Here is a 23,298-nt window from a genome sequence, read left to right on the forward strand (position 1 = left end):
GGTTTCCTCTGTCTGGTGCAAAGTGGGCCAAAAGCAAACAAGAGACACGGACTCGCGACAGAAAAGCCGATCAGCTGATCATTAAGCAGTTTCATGATTGAAGTAGCAGCCGGAGAGCGAGAGGCAGTCGCTCGTTAAGCTTAACGCAGGAATGCTTTACAAACATTCAGAGATGGACTTACACACTTGCTTTACTTCTCTCGGGGATAACTTTGTCGGAGATGAAATGCGGGGTTGCTAGCGAAGCTCCAAATGCTATCCAGACCACCGACAGGTCCCGCATGCCACAGCCGCTCTATCACGTGATGCACACTGCTCCGACGTGCTAACGTTCTGAGGTGAGTTACGGCGTGTTGCAAGTTTTGTGAGGTGCTTTCGTGATATTTAATGGATCGGATTACATTTTTTATTTTTCTCCGATATCCGATCCAGTAATTTAGGTCAGTATCGGACCGATACCGATACGTAATATCGGATCGGTCCCTTTTAAGATGGGAACTGAGTGTGAGTGGTTGCGGGCCTGGTCCCCATCTTTGAAATAGCTATTTCAAAGCTAATAGGATCACAAAATCATAGCACATGGCCACAGTAATTTTGCTTGTGCCGCTGACTCCAACCATTGTTTTCCCTAGGGCAGGGGTCGGCAATCTTCAACATCTAAAGAGCCATTTTAGCCCCTCCTACCAAACAGGAGAAAAAGAGCCACACACACGTGGACGGACAGACAGATGCCAGATGTAATATTAGGGTTTTTTTTCATAAAGTTTCATTTATTTTTTGCAGCAGCCACAGTGAGGTGCCGACCCCTGCCTAGGGTGACAGTGACATAAAGTACCATTAATCCACTCGTCTCATTTAACTACATAGTGACTTGCCCTTCAGCAGAGCGCTTAACCCTCAAACTACCACAGAAAAGTCTTGATCTGTCTAAGAGTACAAACATGTTGTACGACATTACATTATATCAGGGGTAGAAGGAAAATCAAGAAATAAAATTTAGGTATAAACATAAATTTAAAAATAAATGCCTGGATAAACATCCAGACATTTATTTTTTTTTAGGAAATGAAAGCAAATCTTGCATAAAATCAGTTCAACGTAATGAGAAAACAAAAACAGAGAGGACGTGTTCTGGTCAGTGAGAAAGCACAAAATCTCAACAGAAATGATACCTTCATGCAAACAGCGAGAAAGATAAAAAGCACTTGATTGTCTTAGTTAAACAATTAATTACCACAGGAGTGGTAATTAAAGTTGCTGGCTCATATAAGTGCAGGCTCATCTTATATAGCATGACGGGTAGCATAAAAAGACAACAAAAGGAATTTTTTCTGGAGCTGCTCAATGAAGCAATGAACCATCATTTCCTTTAACCTGAAAGGGAGAATGCAGATTATCAGAGGGCTAGGTTTGAAGAAAAGTGAAAGAAATCTTTCATCATTCATTTGAAATTGCAACTGTAATGTAATTTTCCTGTCTCCTCATAAAGTTTTAATTTTCACCACGAGGTGGGATATAAGATGGGTGATGGAAGACAGTATTTAGACCTCCTGTTCATGGATAAGTCTGCCACAAACTGCACATCCCTGGATAAAATAAAAGTGGTCTTCATTCTGACTTTGCAAAATGTGCTCGATCCATTACCGGGGTCTTTCCGCTCTCTTCATGTAAATGCATTTTGAAATTCAGGGGCAGATGGTGACAAGTAAAGCTGCCTTTCCAGGTAATCCTTTTGGTCTCTCAACAGAAGAAAGAGAGAGCCTCCATCGTCAAGAAGAATAACGCCTACGCTGTAGCAGTAGCCAACTACGCGCCTAACGTGACCAAGGATTCCAGTACTCTTCCCACCATCGCCAAAGGCGGAGCGACGGACCCAAACAAGCCCAAAGCGGATGGCAAGGCCCAAGAAAGCAAGAAGACCTTCAACAGTGTCAGCAAAATTGACAGGTTGTCACGGATTTTGTTTCCTGTTCTCTTTGGCATCTTCAACCTCGTCTATTGGGCAACCTACTTAAACAAAGAACCCGTTATACCAAATATGGTCCCCTCTGTTTAAGAGACCAGTTTTGATAGCTTCTTGTCTGGGGTCTAAGTAATGAATCAAATACCTCCAGCAACTATGTACACAAACCTTTGCAGAGTGAAGCCCTGGACTGCAGTGTGACCCTCTATCTTCGCCTGTTTTCTACACTGTCTGCAGCACTTTTAAGAGCCCGGCTTTTTGTAAATGTGTATGTATATTTATATTTATGGTTTCATGGTGACATATATTGTACGATGACTCTAATTAGAGTGCATATTTCTTTCAAAGTATGTTTCCAGTTTCAGTACGTGGCTGCTGTACATACAGATCCAATGAAGAGTAAACACATAATCACTAAGAATCACCTTTGATTTCGGATCACTTCTCAGTGTGTTGAATTCTGCTGTAATGCCCACTTTCTTGATATAACAGTATATATTTTTGTCTCGAGTGAAAGGGACTGACTATCGTTTGATTTCTTTCTTCATATAAGAGTCTTTCAACTCTTTTTCTTTATTTCCAAGCCAGTGCAAAAACACACTTGTATAGTACTGTTACAGTTTAAAGCTTGTTTTATTATCTTTGACTACAGGTATGGGGCTTCAATAAAAAAAGAAAGAAAGAAAAAATCTCCAAAATTATCGAAACACTCCCAGATCCTGAAAGGCTGTGAAAAGAAAAAGATATGAAATGAGAATGTGTGGTTCTGCCAGCTCGATGTACCATTTGGGATTACAGGACAATATCGCCAAAGAAACAAACGATACACTATAAAAAAAAGACATATTTCCCAAAGGTTGTGCATGTGTAATATTTGTGCAAAAAATGGGAAAACTTCAGAACTAGCTATACCCCAGAAAAAATAATTTATGTACAACAACAGCAGATAAACGGATTAGTTTTAGATCTCCAAAGGGGAACAGAAGAATTCAAGATTACCCATAAAAATTATTTTCTCTGGCCATCAGGGTGCGCAGATGACCCCACAAAAATAAAACAGAGCGGACAGAAGTGTTGCTTTAAGTGGTATTTATGCTTCTGTGTTAAATATACGCTGTTGTTATGTTGTAACAGCAAACTCTTTATGAACTTGCGCCTGATGTGGACCTACCTAGAACTGCTATTACGTTAATTCAGCCTGCATTAAGCCTGCAGCCTGCTCCTTGTGTTAATGCAGCCTGCTACAACTATTCTTGGCCTTCTTTTCGACTCTAATCGGCTCAAGAACGTCCAACTAGTGTTCTGGCAGCAAAACTGCAGAGTAACGCAGGCACCTTGCCACAAGTGCAAATGCTGGCAATGACAAACATGTGAATTGTACTTCTGCGTCAGATCCGCAAGGAACATTGGAGAAATCCAGAGTTTCCACAAAAGTTTTGCAAGATCCTGAGAAACACTTTTCCCTGCATTTATCGTACTTCCATTAGTACCCGTGAAGCTGTCCAGAACACTGCAGGTGGTTGCTAATGAATGTAACCCAGGCCACCAGGTCAGGGCACGCCTTGCCACGAGTGTTTTCCCTTACAGTAAGGACTCTCTTCAGATGTCTCTCTCTTAAATAAAGCTCCGTTTTAATGACATCACAGTTTAGCCCAAACTCAAAATAAAACTCTATAAATCTCTCCCGTGGGCGTGTGTCTTCCGTCGCTATGGTTCTTTTCAAGAACTCCATACTGGTCTGGAAGTACATGGATGTAAATCAAAAACTTCTTCTGGATTTCGCAAAGCTTTTGTGGGATGTCGCAAAAGTACATCTTCATTTGCACCTGCCCCCCCCCCCCCCAATGTCCCTTGTGAGGCTCCGTAACATTGTAAGTTACGCCATATTTGGAACCCTGTTTTAACCCTACACGGCAACCCATGTACGTAACTACACATGAAGTTGCTGCATGACGCAATGACTTGACTGGCATGGAAGGTATATGGAATAGGGATAAAAGGAGTTTCCGGTTACTACGGAAGTTAGGACGTCGATTTCCCGCGGAAGTCTAAATCATGCTTTAGTTGTAGGCTCTGCAGAGATTCAACACAGAAGTATAAATCTATAATGCTAGCAAACACTTTGCGTATTTACACACCAGCAGAAACTAAACAACATGAACATTCATTTTTTAAAATGTAAGTTGGATGTTTACTCACCTTTTTGTTCTATTTTAGTCTCTTCTGAGTCCTTCCATTAAATATATATATATGAGATGTCAGTTATAGGCAGGAGACTGTTTCACAGAAACACCAACCAGCTAATACCAGAGTATTTATTCACGCCTTTATTACTTTACTTTTAGTTTAGTACATCTATTTATAATCAGGGGTAAAATCTAAATAATTTCATGGGTTTATTGCTCTTGTATAATACAAATGTTCATGTAACTCAGTCTTTAAAGTTAGGGAAGTATCTTGGTGGTGGTTAAAATCCTGCAAAAATGTCCTTTGATCTGTAAACAGTAAGAGGATGCTGGACTCCAAGAATGAGAAAAATGTATTGTTAAACCTGTTTTGCTCATGATTACTGTATATTGTGTGAGAAAAGTCATGTTCAGCCCCATATCAGCAGTCATACATGATACTCTGTGTAAGTTTTTTCATGACGTGATATACTTTTTCTTCACATGGGTATTTTAACTTAATTTCTCTTGATTTGTTTGTTGAAACAAACTTTGCATGGAGACAAAATCTATGATTTTTATAATTTATTTTCATTATGTCCTTGGCTATAATTCATATTTCTCCAACATCCTGACAGAGTCTTAAACATTCCAGATAAAGGGATTGTTCACCAGGCGGATGCTTGATTCAGTGCACTTTTTAATAAAACATTATTTCAGTTCTTTATATCTGGTTTTTGTCCTGACTTTGGAGACAAGAACATAAATGAAGAGAATGAACTGTGTAGCTGCTTATTTTTCTTTTTAACTGTAAAGAGCTTAGTGAAGAAAGACACTGAAGATGGCTACTTTTGTTAGTCCTTTAAGTTCCAACCTTTAAGTCTACTGATGTACAAATGTTCAATTTATTTTTGTGTTGTTATATAAGTTCTGGGTACTTTTAATCACTGTGTTGGTGTGTTTTAAACTTGCTATTTAAAGAGCTAAAATTAACAGTGGATTGTAAAACGCCTTCACAAGTTTCGAACCACCATATATAGTTAATTCCTGAGCCTGCACAGTCGTGTTAAAGTTTTCACAGGACTCTATTCAGTACTGCAAAAAGCTAAGTATACTCCTTCTATAGGATTTAAGATGGTAAGTAGCAGCCAGGTGCTGCTAATTGAATGCACAATGAACAATCTTCTTTGGAAAAACAAAAGTGGAGATGCTTGGCTGTAATGCACAGCACCACAATTAGCAAAAATGTTGATGTATATTGAGTTGACTATGAGGCCATCTGGCTCACAGCAGGGGCTTTGCCCAAATAAGGTCATACAACATGCAAATGATCCCAAGCAACATCATCTGAGTGAAACCCAGTGATGGGACCTTTAGAGAAACTCAATGAACTAAAGCAGCATTGAGAAAAAGAATGGGCCAAAATTCTGCATAGAAAGCGCTACTTTTTAAAGACTATTTTTACATTGTGGCCATTAAAGTTGTGATCTTTCGGGATCAGTAATGATGTTTATCCAGTCTTTAAGTGATGACGTAAGAGCCCTGCTTCCGGGTCCAAACTACTCTGCGTTTAATATGGCTGTTGTGTTTTTAACATGTTTTAATGTTTTGTATCTTGTTCTATTTAATCTCAACAAGCCCCTAAAAACAGTCAGTGATCACTGTCAGCCTCTGTTGGTTTTTATTGCTGCTGTTCATTTTAAAGCTCAGTTTTTAAAACCTTACAATGTAACTACAGCCCAGCCCATGCAGCAGTATATTAATGACTAACCTCGTATTGTGGATGGATTATCTCAGGTGTTCTCCTGACTGAAGTTTGGTCCGTTTACAGCATGGTTGTCCCTAACCACTGGGAACCCTTAAGTTAGCGTTCATCCTCCAGCTTCAATGTTTATATTATGTTAACCATAGCCGCATAGCTAGCCACAAAGTAGCACATCATTATATACCAGCTAGCCCAACTAAAGTAAAACTTCAAACGTGACTACTGTTTAGTTTTCTGTCTTCATTTATGTCTGAAGTGATAGCAGAGCTGTACATTTTAATCTTTTCAGAAATCTCTCAGTCAGAACATGCTATATTATGTTTAGTTGGAAACTAGCGAGCTAACTTCCTGCTAACTTCTAACTCTGTTAAATTTAATAAACTCTGTTTTCATGGATTCCCAGATTTTAAATTTAACTGTTACGCCAGGCAGAGCAGCCACACTGATCATTTTATTAAAGATGAAAGAATTTAGACAGTTTGTAACTGTGTGTTGCGCCAGTGTTCGTTTGACTTTGGGACCTGAAGCAGAGTTTGGACCCAGAAACAGCTAATGACGTCAGACTTAAAGACTGGATTGGGAGATGAGGGTGGAGTTATTAGCTAACATTAACTGGCTTGGTTAGCATGGTGCATCCAAAGAATGTATGGGTGGATCACACAGACACAAAAACCTGCTATTGGTGGTATATCACCCAAAAAAACTCAACCCACTAGAATTTCCCTCATCAAAACTGGAAGACAGACCTCTTGATGTTCTATGTACAATGAGCCGTACAACAATCAAACAAATTATGTCAGATAATTGCATTAAAGTGCTCTAAATGGCAGACACCACAAATATGGTTCAAAGATCCAGTTCACTGAATCAGTTCAGAGTGAATTTGCTGAGGTTACACCTAAGAGACAGCTGCCTGTAACCCACCTGGCAGCCAGAGCATTCCTGCGCATTATAATCCACTTCAATGCTTAATATAATTTAAACAAGTGAAGGGAAGCAGGAAATTAAATTATAGACCAGAGACTAAAACTCACCAGGTTTTCTGTAGCAGGTTATAAACATGTTTATTTCTGCTGTTACAGGGCTTCCTAACATCTAGTCTAATGGGACTGACTCAGCCTCAGGTTCTCATTCAAAGAACCAGTTTTCTTGCCACATTGACTCCATCTCCGAGGTCACCGTTTTTCATGCTTTCATAGGGAAACAATGTATTTTACAAAGTGTTTATTTCATATTTCAGACCTAGTAGAAAGTCGGATTCTGTCTTTCTATATCTTTTCAGTGAAGCTAGTTAACATGTCAGCATTGGGAATTGCTATATAAACAAATAACAGGGGTTGTAAGATATCATTTAGGTGTATCCTTTAAAGCACAGTTTCTTGAATCCATTCAAGTTCGATGGTATTTGAAATGAATCTGAAATGTGTTATATTAGTATTTTGAGAACAGCTCTCAACTGTAGCTCAGTTCACAACAGCTCTGTAGGCTCCTGGGACCACAATTGATGCAACTCGGCCCTTCCTCAGTAGAAGAGGATTTGTTGTCAACCAGTGCTCCTCGGCTGACAGGAACTATCATTATGAGCGTGTTGGCAAAACCCACAAAAAGCCCTGTGGCGCTGAGCTGTTAATGCAAAGCTCGCTGAAGTTTCATTTTTCCTTTCCACACTGTGGGTGAGCGGTGGTCTGACAGAAATCAGTGCTGACGGACGTTTTATTTCACGACATCCATTTTACACAAAAAAACTAAAAATGGTGTAACAAGGCTGAAAGATTCATATGAGTGGAAAGTAATCAGTGCATATGAAGGTCCTCCTTTTTGTCTTCTTGGAATACAGGAAGCTCACTGGGATTTTTCTGGTGAAAAAAATCCAGCCAGATAACATAATTCAATTAAGTTCAGTTTTATTTATAAAATTAGGCTCCTAAATCCTTGTCTGATGAATCCTAAGGGTTCAGTACCCAGAGAGGTTTTCTACTTTTTCAAATGTAACCTTAAGAACACACGAAAAACATTATTACAGGTCATAAACATGTCAAGTTTCTTTTTAATCTCTTAGCATGTTCCAATTCTGTTGTTTAACTGAGCAAACATAGTAGCTGCAGTTGTATTTCTGCAGTTAAGCACTGCTCAAATGCTTCTGCAAAAAAAGTTCTAAAAGTGGGATAAAATAGGTTATTTGATGCAACAAGTGTATAATTGCCATTAACATTGTTTGTGTTGGGTGACCAGAGGAGTGGTGCCTTTGACCCCCATGTTTCTCCCCCATGACTGCACCCCTGGTTTTACACTAGTTTTATACTATATTAAAATATATTAAAGTTTTAACACTGCAAAGAATTACACGTGCACGATGTCTTGCATACCAACAGACAGTCCTGTTTCTGAGAGATTTATGACCGGCATCATTTTTTATTATGCGGGAGAAACGAGGCAGAAGCGCCTTTGATGAATGAGGCGATGTCTTTGAAACGGATGAATGCAACACGTTACATTTAAAAGCCTGCCATTTATTATCGAAAGCAAAACAGCTTTCAATCAAACGCGTCGCCCAGTTTAAAAGTCTCACGTTTTGAAAAGGGGAAAGATGATTGCATGACAGGCAGAAGCGGGGACTAGCAGAGGCTTATTATCTGTGCTGGCACAAAGAAGAGAGGCATAATCTATTCTTGTGCGAGAGGCAGTTTCGTTGTCATAGCAACTGATATCCATTTTTATCCTTCATCTGACAGCCTGAGTGGGCGGGACTTCCACCTGTCAGTTATTTCCAAAGGTATTTTTATGCGGTGACAGTTGACCCCTGGACGCTTTCGATGGTTTCAAACGTGAGTGTAAAAATATTATTGCGGCAATAATCACTATGGACATTGCTGTATAATATTTAGAAAAGCACTAGCCTGACCTGGGGTCGTATTAGCCTTTTTTTTAACTTTTTTTTTTACATCCTTTCACATGAACAGCAGCAGTCGAGCTAGCTTTATCGACATTAGTGTCATCTCGGCAGATTAGAAGGGAGGTGCGCTAACCTTTGCTGAGTGTACATTTGAATTAAAGAGATGTTTTTGCTTTCTGTGCTGGACTAAACGAAAACGGAAGTTATTGTAAGGCTTCCTCTTGTTGTGTTGCGCCTCTCTTGATAAACGAACAACATTTCCCAGAAGTCCTTGCCGCTGACCTGTCACCCAAAATGTCAGCCCTCTGAAAGCAAATGCGCCGGGGTTATTATGATTACAGTGCTCTTTCTTTTAAAGTTTCGTTTATATATATAATTAGTATATTTAATTGTATCGCGTGAACATTACATCATCATTATTTCTCCTCCCTGTCTTCTTCATGGCGTGAGGCTACAAGCGGAACCGAAACATGTCGTTTTCTATGGTGAAACGGTGCTGTGGGACGCCCCTGTTTAGACGTGTGCTGCAGTTTAAAATGTGCAGAAGGAAGAATCAAGACTCTAATGTGACCTACACAGTGTTTAGACACCGCTGGATGAAAGCACTGCCTGTGCTATGCAGCAGCTCCAGGAGGCTAAGCACCCAGTCCGACAAGGTAATAAACTGCTGGGACCTGGTACTGTCAGCGTGAACTAGATACAATAAACATTGATAACGATAATATTAATAATTATAACCAGGTACCCTGGTGTTACAGTCCGGAAAGGACTCTGAGAGTACAGCCAAGGAGCTGCACAGTCATAAAGTTGTTGCCTCCATTAGCCAGTAGCTCTCTGTTTGTCGCCCCCAGAGAACCATAAGCTGCAGTTACTGAACCAAGTGTGCAGCATGGCTTTAGGTGGAGTACTATAATACAGCTGTTCAGTGCACGCTTCTGCTGTTTTGCTTTTAAGGATGCTGTGGACCTGTCCAAATTCCCTGTGGACAGAATCAGGAACTTCTGCATCATCGCCCATATTGATCACGGGAAAAGCACCTTGGCTGACAGACTGCTGGAAATGACTGGTATGTTTACTCTCCACACTCTACACTGTCAGCTTTTCACCTTTTCATTTTTTAGCAAATCCAAATTAATCATAATTTATTTTTATTTTTTTAAACGTCCAGGAGGTAGAAGTTAATGACACAAACTTGTAATATTGCTCCTGTCGAGAGTGCTCCACGAGTGAAACTCCACAGTGTCCTCTACTTAAGGGTAAAAGTAACAAAGAAACAAATGTGAGGCAAAGAGCAGGGTTGTGTGATGCAGTGTGACACGTGTTTCTGATGCTAAGAGGTGGTCTGAAATTTGAGAAATAAACGCATCCAAAAACAGGAGAAACTTGGAATTTAATGTGTGAGGACAAATCAGTTGTATTTGACTTTGGTTTCATTTCAGCATAACTAGATCAAGGATTGAGGGGAGCGTGACTTGATGGCTTTCTATAACTGTCAACGTGTTGTAGCTGTTTTCAGCTGCTGCCTAGTCTGGAGTTCACTGGGGATGAGCCCATACATCACTGCTACCCTTTTTCAGCCACACACTTCATTTGAGACTCACATGTACTCTGTGACTTAAGTTCATATTCTTCCCTGGGACATTATGTCAGTATATGAGCGATGTGGTATGAGCAATCTAAAGTACGACTCCTGGTCACCCTACTCCTGCTGCTGGAGGCCCGATAGCACCTCTCACACACGTCAGGGAACACCCGTCAGCAGTTCACATTTTTTGGTGTTGCATATGTTGAAACTAATTCATGTCATTTTCACTGATGGTGTCACTAACAAACAGGTGCGATAGCGAAGACAGAGAAGAACAAACAGGTGCTGGACAAGCTGCAGGTGGAGCGAGAGAGGGGGATAACCGTAAAGGCCCAGACAGCGTCTTTGTTTTACAACCACGAGGGGCAGCGGTACCTCCTGAACCTCATTGACACCCCGGTAAGGAGAGGTGTACGTTGGTATACTAAGTAGCAAATTCAATAGAACCGGGCTTTGTTGCGTTAACTAGCCCGACGAACCTAAAACCCCCCTCACAGCTGACAGGTGTCACAATGGCAGTTATCAGCTGTTGCATGCATCGTTTCACTCTCTTTTTCCACAAAATCAAAAGAGTTACACCCTTCTCCACTCAGAGACATTATCAGAGGAACAGGTGCAGCAGATCTATAATGAGCATTCAAATAAAACACTGTTGCTGCAAGTATGATGAGAGTAAAGCTGAGAAAAGTCATTAACCAATCACCACTTCACTTAGTGGAGGAAAAAAAGAATATTTAGTATAATATATTTACTTTAGCGCTTCCTGACAGTCGATGTGACATTTGCCATCAGGTCAAAGTGAAATTTATCTTATTGATTGAAAAGGTATTCTTGGTGATAAATAGCTTACAGACTGATCAATGTTCAAGTCTGAGCTCATTCGTTGCAAATTTATCTGTGTAAAAGAGCCTCTGCAGCATTGGGACCAAGAATAAAAACAGTTATAGATTTTCTGCATCACCAACTGAATACATGCAAATTCGCATAACAATGTGATCACACAGTTTGCGCTGCTGTAATTTTAGAGCATGGCTTCCTCCATCTTTGTTAGCTCAAAAGTTTGCATGTATGAAATATATTCTTTCTGCAGAGGATATGTTGAACTCTTTAAGAGCACTACCACATAGTTACAGACATACTGTTGAAACTGCACTTATTAAAATCAAAATGAGCTGTATGTGGCCCAAAGATGAGTTTGTGATCCCCGGGCTAACATGCCATTTTCCCGTAAAGTTGTTTTTGCTCAAGCTGTGCATGTGAATCTTCTCCTCAGGGTCACGTCGACTTCAGCTACGAAGTGTCTCGCTCGATTTCTGCTTGCCAGGGTGTCCTGTTGATCGTTGATGCCAATCAGGTACTAAAATATGCTTTCTTTGTCATGTGCTTGCTGCATAAGTGTGACGATTTTAATTTTTTGCTGTCGTGTGAAGGGCATTCAGGCACAAACTGTTGCTAACTTCTACCTGGCATTTGAAGCTCAGCTGACAATCATTCCCGTCATCAATAAGGTACGATCTGACCTTCCACTGTTTGGGTTTGTTACACGCTATCGTTATAGTCGAACACATGTTTGATTCTGGTGCGTCTCCTTCAGATTGATTTGAAAAATGCTGATCCAGAGCGGGTGGAGTCACAGATTGAAAAGGTGTTTGATATTCCACGCGAAGAATGCATCAGGGTGAGCACTTGCTGCAAAAGCTGCTCTTCACTTTGCTTTGAGTCACTTTTCTGAGAAATGTCTCCGTGTGTTCTTCAGATTTCAGCTAAACTTGGAACAAATGTTGACAAGGTGCTCCAAGCTGTTGTAAACAGGATTCCACCGTAAGAAGGCTCTGCTGGTTTTACTCCTTGTCTGAAAAATATTTGATATAAAACAAAAACACAAACGTAAAATGTTACTACTTTTTCACAGGCCCATAGCGAGCACTGAAGACCCATTTAAAGCCTTAGTGTTTGACTCCAATTTTGACCACTACAGAGGAGTCGTGGCCAACATTGCCGTGTTTGGAGGTTGGGTCAAAAAAGGGGACAAGATCGTGTCGGCACATCTCGGAAAAGCCTACGAGGTCAACGAGCTAGGCCTTCTCCGGCCAGATGAGCACCCAACGCAGAAGCTGTACGCTCTGTTAATCCTCCACTCATTTTTCCCATTTCTTTTCATTTCCACTAAAACTGACTTTAGGATTCATCTCATGATCTCTGCTACAGTCAGTGATCGTAACGTTTTACATAAATAAAAACTAAACTACTTTCAGCAAATTTATATGAAAAAGAGTTTCCACTGCAAGGGATGAAAACTTACCTGATTACCTGATTTAAGTTTGGGTGCTGTCCCCTTAAAGGTGGTCTTTTATCACGTAGCTCACGATTGTTTTAAGAGTTCCTGATTGATCCTGTTCTGACCGCTTTCACTTGATCAGTTGACGTGTGCTGAATCAACTCCTACACTGTGAGAAAACAGTGACCCGTCATCCTCAGGTTCAGAACGACGAAGCTCTAAGGAGCCCAATCTAGTGCTGGAGGTGAGGAAAGATGGTGAGGAAGGAAGTGAAGACGTTATACTTGAGAGCGTGAGCTTTAAAGAACATTTTAGGTTGATTCCTGACTCGATGTGCCGCCTTCAGTATTTTTCACGTGCACACTTTTGAAAGTGATAATTGTCAGCAGGAAGATGGAGTCAGTTTGACACTGACGTTGATGTTTACCCTCTCTGTGAGTTTGCAGCCCGTGGGGAAACAGCAGATGTGCATATGGACATGGTCAGAACAGAACCTCCAAAGAACAATCAAAATACAGCAGGAGCCCTGGAATGTTTATGCCATAGAATGTATATAAAAGATGGACCTACTCATTAATTGGTTAGTAAAACCTACAGCCGAGCATTTCCACTGTTGCCATCTTGATGTTTTGAGCAATGGGCAGGTCTGACAGAAACTGAGGGACACTGCACAGCAGTATGGCAACGACATGTCAACAGCATGGTAAAGCACACTCTGCTTTATGCTCCTACTGGACATTAATGACAATTTTGTTGTATTCAGTATGACTTGGCAGTAACATTTGATACTTTAACCCAGCGGGCCCCAACCTTTTTTGCGCCACAGACCGGTTTAATGTCAGAGAATATTTTCATGGACCGGCCTTTAAGGTGTCGCGGATAAATACAACAAAATAAAATGACCCGACTAAGACAAAACCTGTGGTATTTTGTAAACATAATAATAAATGTGAATCCACTGTGTAATTGTGTAACTTTATTAGCATCGTCCTCCTGAAATGCGCCAACAACACTGAAAGTTATGGTAACGCGTAAATATTTCTTTCAAAATAAGACACACAACTACAACACGGGGAAACAGAGTTAACGATAAAAATCCCGAAAACCATAAATTTCACACCTGAGCCTCAACTCTCGTGGCCCGGTACCAAATGACTCACGGACCAGTACCGGTCCATGGCCCAGGGGTTGGGGACCGCTGCTCTAAACCCATCATGAATGTGTTTACTGAAAGTCTTGGAGCTTGGAAGTAGACTTCTTTTTAAAACCACAAAATTCACCACACTACACAAAACTCACTTGTTGGCTTTACTGTTATGACATATAGGCCGTGTCCATCTTTTATCTACAGGTTATGCTCACAGCACTTTACAATGAGATGACCTTATGTGGGATATCAACCAAATTTAAAAGGTTAAACTGGGTAAATTATTATTTATTATTTTATGGTGGGAGTCGGCAAACATTTTGATCACACCTTATCATTATTTTTTGTATGCTTTCTCTGATTTCTCAGAGTCTACCTTTGACAATAATTACTGTTATTTTATTTTATCAGTTACTTGAACTGTTGAATATACAGACCAACATTTCCAAAATAACCACAGGTTAAAAAATCAGTTTCATTTACAGGTGTGCAGAGGTTTTTGCAAAATAAAGACTGAAGGTTATAAATTAGTGTTGCTTTCTGAGGTTGGTTTTTTTGTAGATTTGCAGGTCAGGTGGGTTACATCATAGCAGGGATGAAGGATGTGAAAGAGGCCCAGATCGGTGACACACTCTACCTGCAGGAACAGCCAGTCGAAGCTCTCCCAGGATTCAAACCTGCCAAAGCCATGGTCTTTGCTGGTAAGAAGTGTCCTTTCTGTTTCAATGAGAAAAATAAAAAAGATTAAGAACTTGAGCTAATGTAACCATTTCTACATAAACACTGTGAGATGGTAATAATGTGAAGCTTAGTCCTGAGTACTTCGAAAGAACTGGATAAAGATGAAAGTCCTTTGTGTTTCCACTGTGATGCAGGAGTCTTGTTTCCTGCTGATGTACACTCTCTATTTTTCCCGTCCCTCAGGCATGTATCCAATGGACCAGTCAGAATACACTGGCCTCCGCAGCGCCATTGAAAGACTGACCCTGAATGACTCAAGTGTCGCAGTGCAAAGAGACAGCAGTCTGGCCCTGGGGGCAGGATGGAGGTTGGCATGAATGTTTTTTGAATTAGACTAAAAATGATACCCAGCCAAGGATTGGGCTGTTGGGTGTCATGTAGGGGTGAATGTTTGGGTAATTAAGACACTGAGGTGTGGACACACAAATGTTTAGTTCCCACTTATGAGATTTTAAGGAGGTTACTGTAAAAGTATTGAAAAAATTCAAATTTCCCATTTATGTTAGTGTTCAGGCACTTGGTACAGGGTGAAAGCACCTTTGGCAGCAGGCACCACTGACAGCGTCACGGCTTTTTTGGAATGACCCCTACAAGCTTGGCACACTACAGTTTTGGAAATATCTTCTATTTTTCTTGGCAGAGTCATTTAAGCTTAACGAGATTGGTTAGTTAGGTCAGTGCACAGCCTTTGGTCTCTTGAGAGGTTCTCTATCAACTTTAAGTCCAGACTCTGGACTCTAGCTGGGCCACACCAGGACTGTTTTTCATGTTTTCTTGGCAGTCTGTGTTGGGTCATCATCTTCTTGAAATGTAAACCTTTGCCCCAGCCTGAGATCCTCCTGAGCACACAAGGTGACAATCAGAGGCTGGTCTCCTCAACACATGCCACCGAGATGTGTGAGAGTGTGGCAGAGTAATCAATTTTAAACCAGAAGACTTTGATAAAGTTAAACTTTTCTCAGGGCGAACGACTGAAGTGTCTGCCAGTTACAGTGAAAGATACTGTTACTGATTCACTTACGATAGGGTGGTAAATGCATTATAGGGTTACCTTGGTAACCAGAGACTGGAATGTCTGCTAGTAGCAACTGACCATCAGCAACAACCAAGATTTGTCTCAGATTACTTAGACTAGCCGGGAAGCCAGATATTCGAGGACTGTTGGTGTGTCAAGATTTTTCTTTGAGAAGGTCAGAGGCTGCCACACTCTTTGGGCAGCTTCATCTCATTTTTGTTTATCTTCCTCTGATCTGAGTCTTGACAGAGTTCTGTCTGTCAGTCTGCCACGCACTATCAACTCAAAGATACCACACTCCTCCATAGTTAGATATGGAGGACAAACACAGACTGTGTTTGTGTACTTAGTCAAAAAGTTGTCTCTAGAATTCTGTGCACTGTTTTCCCTCAGTGGTCTCTATCTTGCCTACATGAGGAGAAAAAGAGGGACAAAGGATACATCAGTGAAACAGACTGTGATGCTAATAGCTTGACAGCTTACTTTTTTTTTCTGGATTGGCGTTATTTAGTTGTGTTTTTTGGTGTTTTTGTGTATTAAATGATCATCTGTAATGCACAAGAATCTGGAATTACGTGTGCTCAGCAACACAACATGTTCAGTTCAGTTTAATTCAATCTTATTTATATAACATCAAATCACAGTCAAAGTCAAAAGTAAGGTAAAGACCCTAAAATAATGCAGAGAATTCCCAACACGAGAAGACCCCCTATGAGCAAGCACTTGGCGACAGTGGGAAGGAAAAACTCCCTTTTAACAGGAAGAAACCTCCAGCAGAACCAGGCTTAGGGAGGGGCGGGGCCATCTGCCGTGGCAGAATGTGGCAGTTAGCATGACCGTCCCAAACAGTAAAATCCTCATTTCCCATTAATGCCCAGCTTTCTGGTTGACAAAGTTTTTAAATGAAGTCTGAAAAAAAAAAAATCGCAAAAGTTTACAAAAGCTGTTTTCTGCTTTGTCACTTTGGACTTTTGTGTGTTTATTGATGAGAAAATTAATGAGCTGAATCCAGTTTAATATTCTGTCATGATTTTGTTCACAAACTTTAACAACAAATGATTAATCGGGGAAACATAACTTTCCTTAGGACATACTGGGTGTTGCCAGATTACTCAGCCAAGTACGAGTCTGTTTATTATCTCAGGTCACATTATCAGTCCAGATGATGTACATTCGATTCTGTTCATGGGCGTGATTTAGACAATCTAAATGTACAACACTGTGCTGGGATAGCAATGAGTCTTACTTACTGTTGAACTGTTTCCAAACGGCCTCTTTCTAATTAAAAGCCTGAATATCAATTATGAAGCTCGAGTGCACCTGTGGACCTTCCTGTCCCCTTGCAGACTTGGCTTCCTGGGTCTCCTCCACATGGAGGTGTTCAATCAGAGGCTGGAGCAGGAATACAATGCTTCTGTTATCGTGACTGCGCCCACCGTGCCCTACAAGGCTGTGCTCTCCTCAGCCAAACTCATCAAGGTAAGAGCCATTCCACGCTCGTATATCTTCTAGCCTTGCTGCAGAGCTTGGCTCACGCTGATTTCATCAAAAAGCAAGTTTCAGCTGACTTGGAAATTGATTATGGATGAAGGCTGTCTGGTGTCACTGGCTTGCTTCCTGTAAAATGATATAGTGTAGGAGCTACCTGATGGGAAATGGTGCAGAATGTTCTAACGCTAATGGGAAAACACAAAGCATGCTGAAGTCCCTCTGTTACTTATCGTGCACTCAGCTCTATAAATAGTTGGACCATTAAACGTTTTATTATTTTTTTTGTAATATCGCCTCTCCGCATCATTTTAAATCAAACATTCACAGTGTGATTAAAGTTTAGACTTTCAGCTTTTTATTTAAGGGGTTTAGCAAAGATATTTTATTAACATTTTAGGATTCACAGCCATATTCATGCATAGTCTCTGATTTCCAGAGCCCCAAAAGTAACTGGAAAAACTAACAGAATTTTAAATATAATGATTTTTTTTCTCAGATGAAAATCCTTTCCCGCCTTGAGATCCTGTGTTAGACCTTTAATGCAGCAACCTTCAGTTGCTGCTTGCTTGTCTCTCTGCATTCATTTTAGTCTTCACTAACTAAAGAGCAGCTCTACTGGGTTAAAATCAGGTGACTGACTTGGCCATTGAAGAATATCCCATTTCTTTGCTATATGTTGTTATTCATTTGCTCTGTGAAGGGCTGGACAATTGGTTTTTGCAGCATTTAGCTGAACCTGAGCAGAGAGTACAGCCATGTACACTTCACAATTCATCCTGATACTTCATATCAGGTCACATCATCAGTAAACACTAGTGACATGGATCCACTGGCAGTCATATATGCCTCTGCTGATTGTTTCAGATCATGAGATATTCTTTCCTTTTCTATACAAAGTGCTACAATTTAGTCTTGGTTTTATATCTCCACACTTATTTTTGTTTGTTTTGCTCTTGTAGATGTTTTCTGCCAAAGTCTAATCTGGCCTTCTTGTTTTTGAATGAAACCAGACGTTTAAACCTTGTTGTAAATCCTCTGTATGTCCATTCATGAAGGCGTCACCTGATAATGTTATGTCTATCTGCTTCAGTGTTCTTGAATTTGTTAGATGCTGTTAAGTTGTTTCTTACGAAGAAAATAATTCTGTGATCATTGGCTTGAGTTGTCTTCTGTGGTCTTTCAAGGCGTTTGATGTTGTTTAGCTGCCCAGTGCACTCATTCACTTTAAGAATGTGTCAGATCGTTGGTTCAAAGACAAAACAACGTGTAATGCTGGGAAACGTTCTTATCCCACTGTCAGTAAATATTGTAATGATTTTCTATTATTTTGTGACAAATTATTAAAAAATCTCAGAAAATAGAAATAAATATGTTTTACAATGTTCAAACCTTCTTCTGCTTACAGGAACATGGCAGTGAGGAGATAACCATTGTGAATCCTGCTCAGTTCCCCGACAGGTCGGTCGTGTCAGAGTATTTGGAGCCCATGGTCCTGGGGACCATTCTCGCTCCAGACGTTTACATTGGAAAGATTATGACTCTGTGTTTGGTAAGAAGGAAATGGGAAAAATGCAGATGGAATATAGAAGAAAACCTCCGTCTGCAGTTTAACCTGTACAAGTTATTTTACTTTTCTATTTTAACATTATCGCTCTACTTTGTAAACATCTTATCTAAATTGTGGGAGAACAAATTCTTTTAACTCTTTAAAAACTGGTCTGATGACAAAGAGGACCAATAATACTGTAACCTGGAGAACGAATTTCCATCTGTGTTTATGAAGAACGTATTTTCCGATGAGACTGACATTTTCAGGTGTTTTTGTCTCCATGCAGCCTTCCTCTGTTTCAGAAATAACCAATAAAGTTATAGCTGGTGTATCAATAACATGTCAGACTAACGGTTTGTGTTCTTATAGAATCGCAGGGCGGTCCAGAAGAACATGGTGTACATAGATGACCAGCGTGTCATGATGAAATATCTCTTCCCTTTAAATGAAATCGTGGTGGATTTCTATGACCTCCTCAAATCACTCTCATCTGGATACGCCAGGTAAAGCCATCAAAGTGTTACGTAAATACACTGTGTAAAGGATTTTTATAGATTTTGTAGGTTTCATCTGCAGTATTTAGGTATTAAGATTTATAGAAGGTATAATTTTTAGGAAAGTGTAGATTATGGAAAGTATCCAATGTTACAAGTTTAAAAATAGGTTTCACACATTAAGTTATTAGTTCATTTTAATTTTGGTGTAAAATCTTTTTCCATGCACTCTAATGGTGTAGCCTCTCCTGTGCACCTTATGTATTTTTATGTTGCGCAGCTTTGATTATGAGAATGCAGGTTACCAGGCTGCTGATTTGATAAAGATGGATATTCTGCTGAATGGACGCCCAGTAGAAGAGCTGACCACAGTTGTACACAGGTACATTTCAGATAATGCTCTGAGGTAAAAAATTGAGACTTTTGTGTTAATTTTCACTGAATGATTTACTTTGTTTGGCCAGGACATGTGACTCTGATGTTACTTAAGAGCACCTTGTTATGAATTTTTTTGGTCATATTCTTACCTTCATTGTTATTGTTACTGGCAAGGTTACAGTATATAGTCCTTCATTGCTATAGTAATTACTCTTTGCCTGTGAAGCATGAAATGTATTCAGCACTATGGTTAACATTTAAGAAAAAAAGGCCTTTTGGCAGCTGCTGTTAACATGACTTTACACACTGGACAAGGACAAAGGAGTAACTTTACAGAAGAAAAGTGATGACGCTCAGCAAGATCTGTGTGTAATGTACTCACTAGCAAAGCTGGTACAGGAGCCAGCACAGACGTAGGTAATTGAAGGGCGCTACGCTTCGCCAATGATGGCTACTCTCAGACGATTTATACAGTAAGCCTTGGAGTTGAGCCGACTCGAGCGAAGCTTCGGTCTGTTCCTTAAGGCCAACGCACCAATCACAGAGCAGAATGTCTTTTATTGGAGGCGTGTTCACTACGCCTTTTCAAGTAGAGAAGTCATTAACATACCTTACAGTTTGAAAACAGATGTATAGAAAATGTATGATCCAGTTTCTCCCAAAGAGATGGGTGATGAAGTTCATGCTTCATTTGAGAGGATGGTGCTAGCTGACCCATTACAGCTAGTTCCTTTTATCCAATCGCGAGAAAACTGAAAGCTTTTTCATTTTTACACGGGCTTAACATATCTTACAAATAAACAAGTAAATATATATTATCAATAACTATTACTATCTAAGGAGCTTCTGAACTTCTTGAAGTTTCTTGAAGACGTTTCACCTCTCATCCGAGAACCTTCTTCAGTTCTAAGGGTAATTGGTGGAGAGTCCCAGATTTTTAAACCCTACTGGGAGTGTCCTTAAGAGGGTCGTTGATCCATTGATCATCTGCCTAATCACCTGAGCCAGGGTGTGAAAACTGATGTGGATCACTATACGGGTGAACCCATTGTGAGACCTTGCCCCACCCTATCATGTGACTTATGCGAGTGGGCGTTAAGGCGTCTAGGAAGGGATCTCAAAAGGGTTTGGGTGGGAAGGTGTCACAGTGGGTTCACCTGAAACTTTGGCTGATAGATGAAATGTCTTCAAGAAACTCCAGTCGCCTTTCTTTTAAAGCTGCTTAGATTACCATGACCTGGATGACTGAGAACCTTCAAAGACATTATATTTTTATATAATACTAATATAAAGCATAATTTTAAAACTTTGGACAGAGCTACACAAGCTATATGGAGTATGTTGTGCACAAGTTTGCACAACATACTTATTCTAAATAAGATAATTGCGTGAGAAAATAAATCAGACAAATGTTATGACTTTTAACTGTTTCCTTTCAATCGCTCAGCTGATGTCTGTCTCTGTAATGTGAGCTAAAGCATTCAGAAGTCTCTCCTTGCACCAGCACTGGTGTGTCTGAAACCGAAAACTTCACTTAGACCTACTTCAAACAGCTTAGAGCCCAGACGATATCAGCTGTTTGCTGATAAATTGGTATCTGCATTTATAACAACCAATAAAAGCAAAGTTAAAAAGTGAAGAGGGGATGGGAGAAACACCCTTCATTCATGTTAGGACTGTTGGTGTTGCGTAGTTTGTACACCAGAGGGCACTCTGCAACTTCCCTGTGGGCAACATGTTTCTAAAGCCATAAAAACAACCAAACTTGCGTTGTCATATTATCTTATTAGGGACTCATAAATACCTACACATATCAAATGTTCAGGAAATCAGTTCGTTTTGTGACAGAAAAAAATATCAGCTTCATATACTGGATTTTTAAATCACCAAATATATTGGTGTGGATAGTGTTTGGTGAAACTTCAAGTGTCAAACTGACTTTGGTGAAAATCCGGCTTTGCATTCTTCAGTGTTTAGGAGACAGTACCACCAATAATGCTGCTTTTTTTCAGTCTGTTGTTAAGCTAGTACTCTAGATTAAGGACAAATGTTTAAATTTCAAAGTACCGTGAGTCCTGTGGCTTCAACCACGGTTTGATTTTGTGCTGACCTCCCAAACAGAACGCTTATTGATTAATTGTAAATGACACACGGGCATGTCAGTATTCAATACTGTATTTTAAGGTGACGTGGTGAGGGTAGTGGACTTTCTGCTCCACTCTCATTTGCTTTTTCATCAGCTTTACCTGTCAGGGTGAAGCTGATATATGGGCACCCGTCAGTACTTTAACAGTTTTATGATTTGTTCTGATAAGTGTGTTTTCATTACAGGGAGCGTGCGTACAGTACAGGGAAAGCCATGTGTGAGCGACTAAAGGACTCCATCCCAAGGCAGATGTTTGAGATTGCCATACAGGCAGCTATTGGAAGTAAGGTCATTGCGAGAGAAACGTAAGTACAAGAGCTAAGATTTTGTTAAAATGATGTGTAGAAATCAGATGTGAAGTACTGTATTTAATATGTGGTATGACCACACGTGTCTCTTCCAGAATAAAGGCGTACAGAAAAAATGTTCTTGCAAAATGTGTAAGTAAAGTTTGTTTTTCTTTCTTCTTAGAAAAGTCCAAATATACCACTGATGCTTTGAAATCACTTTTTTTGGTCTCGATAGTATGGAGGTGACATTACACGGAAAATGAAGCTACTGAAGAAACAGGCAGAAGGTAAAAAGAAGATGAGGCGTATCGGCAATGTGGAAGTTCCCAAAGATGCTTTTATTAGTGTTCTGAAGAGGAAAGAAAAATAGACTGTGAGACTATAAAACAACATGGAGCAGGTTTTTGTTATTGAAAGGCTCTGTTACGTTTTCTTTGAATAAAGTGCTGCAAACTGGAGTGAAAATCCTTATTTGTACATGTGTCACAAGTTATTGGCTCTTTTCTCTCAGACAACACCAGCATTACAAACCATTCTTTCATCATTACACCTTCATGTTCATGACCATTATAGTTATAACTTATAGTTATACTTGTAACATTTACATAAATGCAGTCTGAAACCAATCAGGAGAATGACTAGATGTTTGAAATGCAAAACCCCCACACTGGTTCAACAGGAAGTAAAACAAGAGAAGCTCACATAGTACAGTTCTGTACAACATCTACCTGCTATATTGTTCAGTATGCGCCCTGATCAAATTATAGAATTATATAGAAATATAACTGGGAGCCGCAATGAGGAGGCCAAGCAGTTCAGCAGGGCACGGTCGCCATGACAACTCGATTCAAGTATGTCAAAGGGACTTTCGGGAAAAATACACTTTTGCTTTCTGTTACACCTGAAAATGACGCATTATTTTTGGTGTCATCACGTACAGCAGTTGCTAATATTTTTTTGTTTTATTTTTTCCCAAGTATCACACAGTATCTAGGGAGGCACTAATACTGTCAGTCGTTTTAAAGAAAAAAACATATAGATGCCATTTCCATCCTTCATTATCTTAATGTGGAACTTCTCAGACTAGAAACTATCAGACTGCTTTCGCTGGCTGTTTGGCTTTAGTTGGTAGTAAACGCCGACAGCCACTGTCCTATTGTAGTCCTAGAAGACACTTTTCCGTGACCATGAAAATGCTTTGATAGTTGGGATCACTAATACTTCTGGAATGACATCTTTTCCAAAAAGGCAATGACTCAATTTGACAATATTTTCTGGTATAACTAGATAAGTACTAGTTTTCACAAATTTTATTGGTAATAAACATCAGTGACTTTAACCACCTTCACTGTTTCTAAGCTTTTGTTGGAGAAAACAACTAATCAGGGGATCGTCCCC

At 40.0% G+C, this 23,298-nt stretch overlaps 2 protein-coding genes across 6 annotated transcripts in view; both read left to right on the forward strand.

The window, feature by feature from the left end:
- The window catches only part of gabra2b (gamma-aminobutyric acid type A receptor subunit alpha2b), a 48,468-nt gene extending 43,613 nt beyond the window's left edge, over positions 1 to 4,855 (forward strand). For both annotated transcript variants that reach the window (XM_026186887.1, XM_026186878.1), the window contains exon 10: positions 1,748 to 4,855. In XM_026186887.1, the coding sequence (XP_026042672.1) occupies positions 1,748 to 2,056 (309 nt within the window). In that variant the 3' untranslated portion in view covers positions 2,057 to 4,855. The remainder of the gene's footprint in view (positions 1 to 1,747) is intronic.
- A 3,783-nt stretch (positions 4,856 to 8,638) lies between these two features.
- On the forward strand, positions 8,639 to 22,371 carry guf1 (GTP binding elongation factor GUF1). 4 transcript variants are annotated; one of them, XM_026186899.1, is made up of 18 exons: positions 8,639 to 8,718; positions 9,237 to 9,442; positions 9,741 to 9,852; positions 10,622 to 10,770; positions 11,645 to 11,725; positions 11,802 to 11,879; positions 11,966 to 12,049; positions 12,128 to 12,192; positions 12,284 to 12,487; positions 14,358 to 14,497; positions 14,721 to 14,844; positions 16,899 to 17,031; positions 18,449 to 18,592; positions 18,962 to 19,095; positions 19,367 to 19,468; positions 21,796 to 21,915; positions 22,014 to 22,050; positions 22,136 to 22,371. In XM_026186899.1, exons 2-18 carry the CDS (start codon positions 9,257 to 9,259, stop codon positions 22,268 to 22,270), a joined length of 2,028 nt encoding a protein of 675 aa, XP_026042684.1. In that variant the 5' UTR covers positions 8,639 to 8,718; positions 9,237 to 9,256; the 3' UTR covers positions 22,271 to 22,371. The 4 variants fall into 4 exon arrangements, with proteins under 4 accessions (XP_026042684.1, XP_026042689.1, XP_026042697.1 ...); XM_026186904.1 differs by lacking the exons at positions 8,639 to 8,718; positions 9,237 to 9,442; positions 9,741 to 9,852; ... (4 more) ...; positions 12,128 to 12,192; positions 12,284 to 12,487 and adding exons at positions 12,796 to 12,906; positions 13,096 to 13,229; XM_026186912.1 differs by lacking the exons at positions 8,639 to 8,718; positions 9,237 to 9,442; positions 9,741 to 9,852; ... (4 more) ...; positions 12,128 to 12,192; positions 12,284 to 12,487 and adding exons at positions 13,236 to 13,352; positions 14,001 to 14,072.
- Positions 22,372 to 23,298: the final 927 nt, after the last annotated feature.

This window comes from Astatotilapia calliptera, chromosome 2 (genome assembly GCF_900246225.1).
Source record: "Astatotilapia calliptera chromosome 2, fAstCal1.2, whole genome shotgun sequence".
Classification (NCBI taxonomy): Eukaryota; Metazoa; Chordata; class Actinopteri; order Cichliformes; family Cichlidae; genus Astatotilapia; species Astatotilapia calliptera.

Bases quoted from the DNA above. Each gene is read 5' to 3' on its own strand.
- guf1 (XM_026186899.1), top strand. From the start codon at position 9,257: ATGTCGTTTTCTATGGTGAAACGGTGCTGTGGGACGCCCCTGTTTAGA. The intron at 21,916-22,013 runs GTAAGTACAAGA...TGTCTCTTCCAG, and splicing joins AAGGTCATTGCGAGAGAAAC to AATAAAGGCGTACAGAAAAA. The intron at 22,051-22,135 runs GTAAGTAAAGTT...TGGTCTCGATAG, and splicing joins AAAATGTTCTTGCAAAATGT to TATGGAGGTGACATTACACG.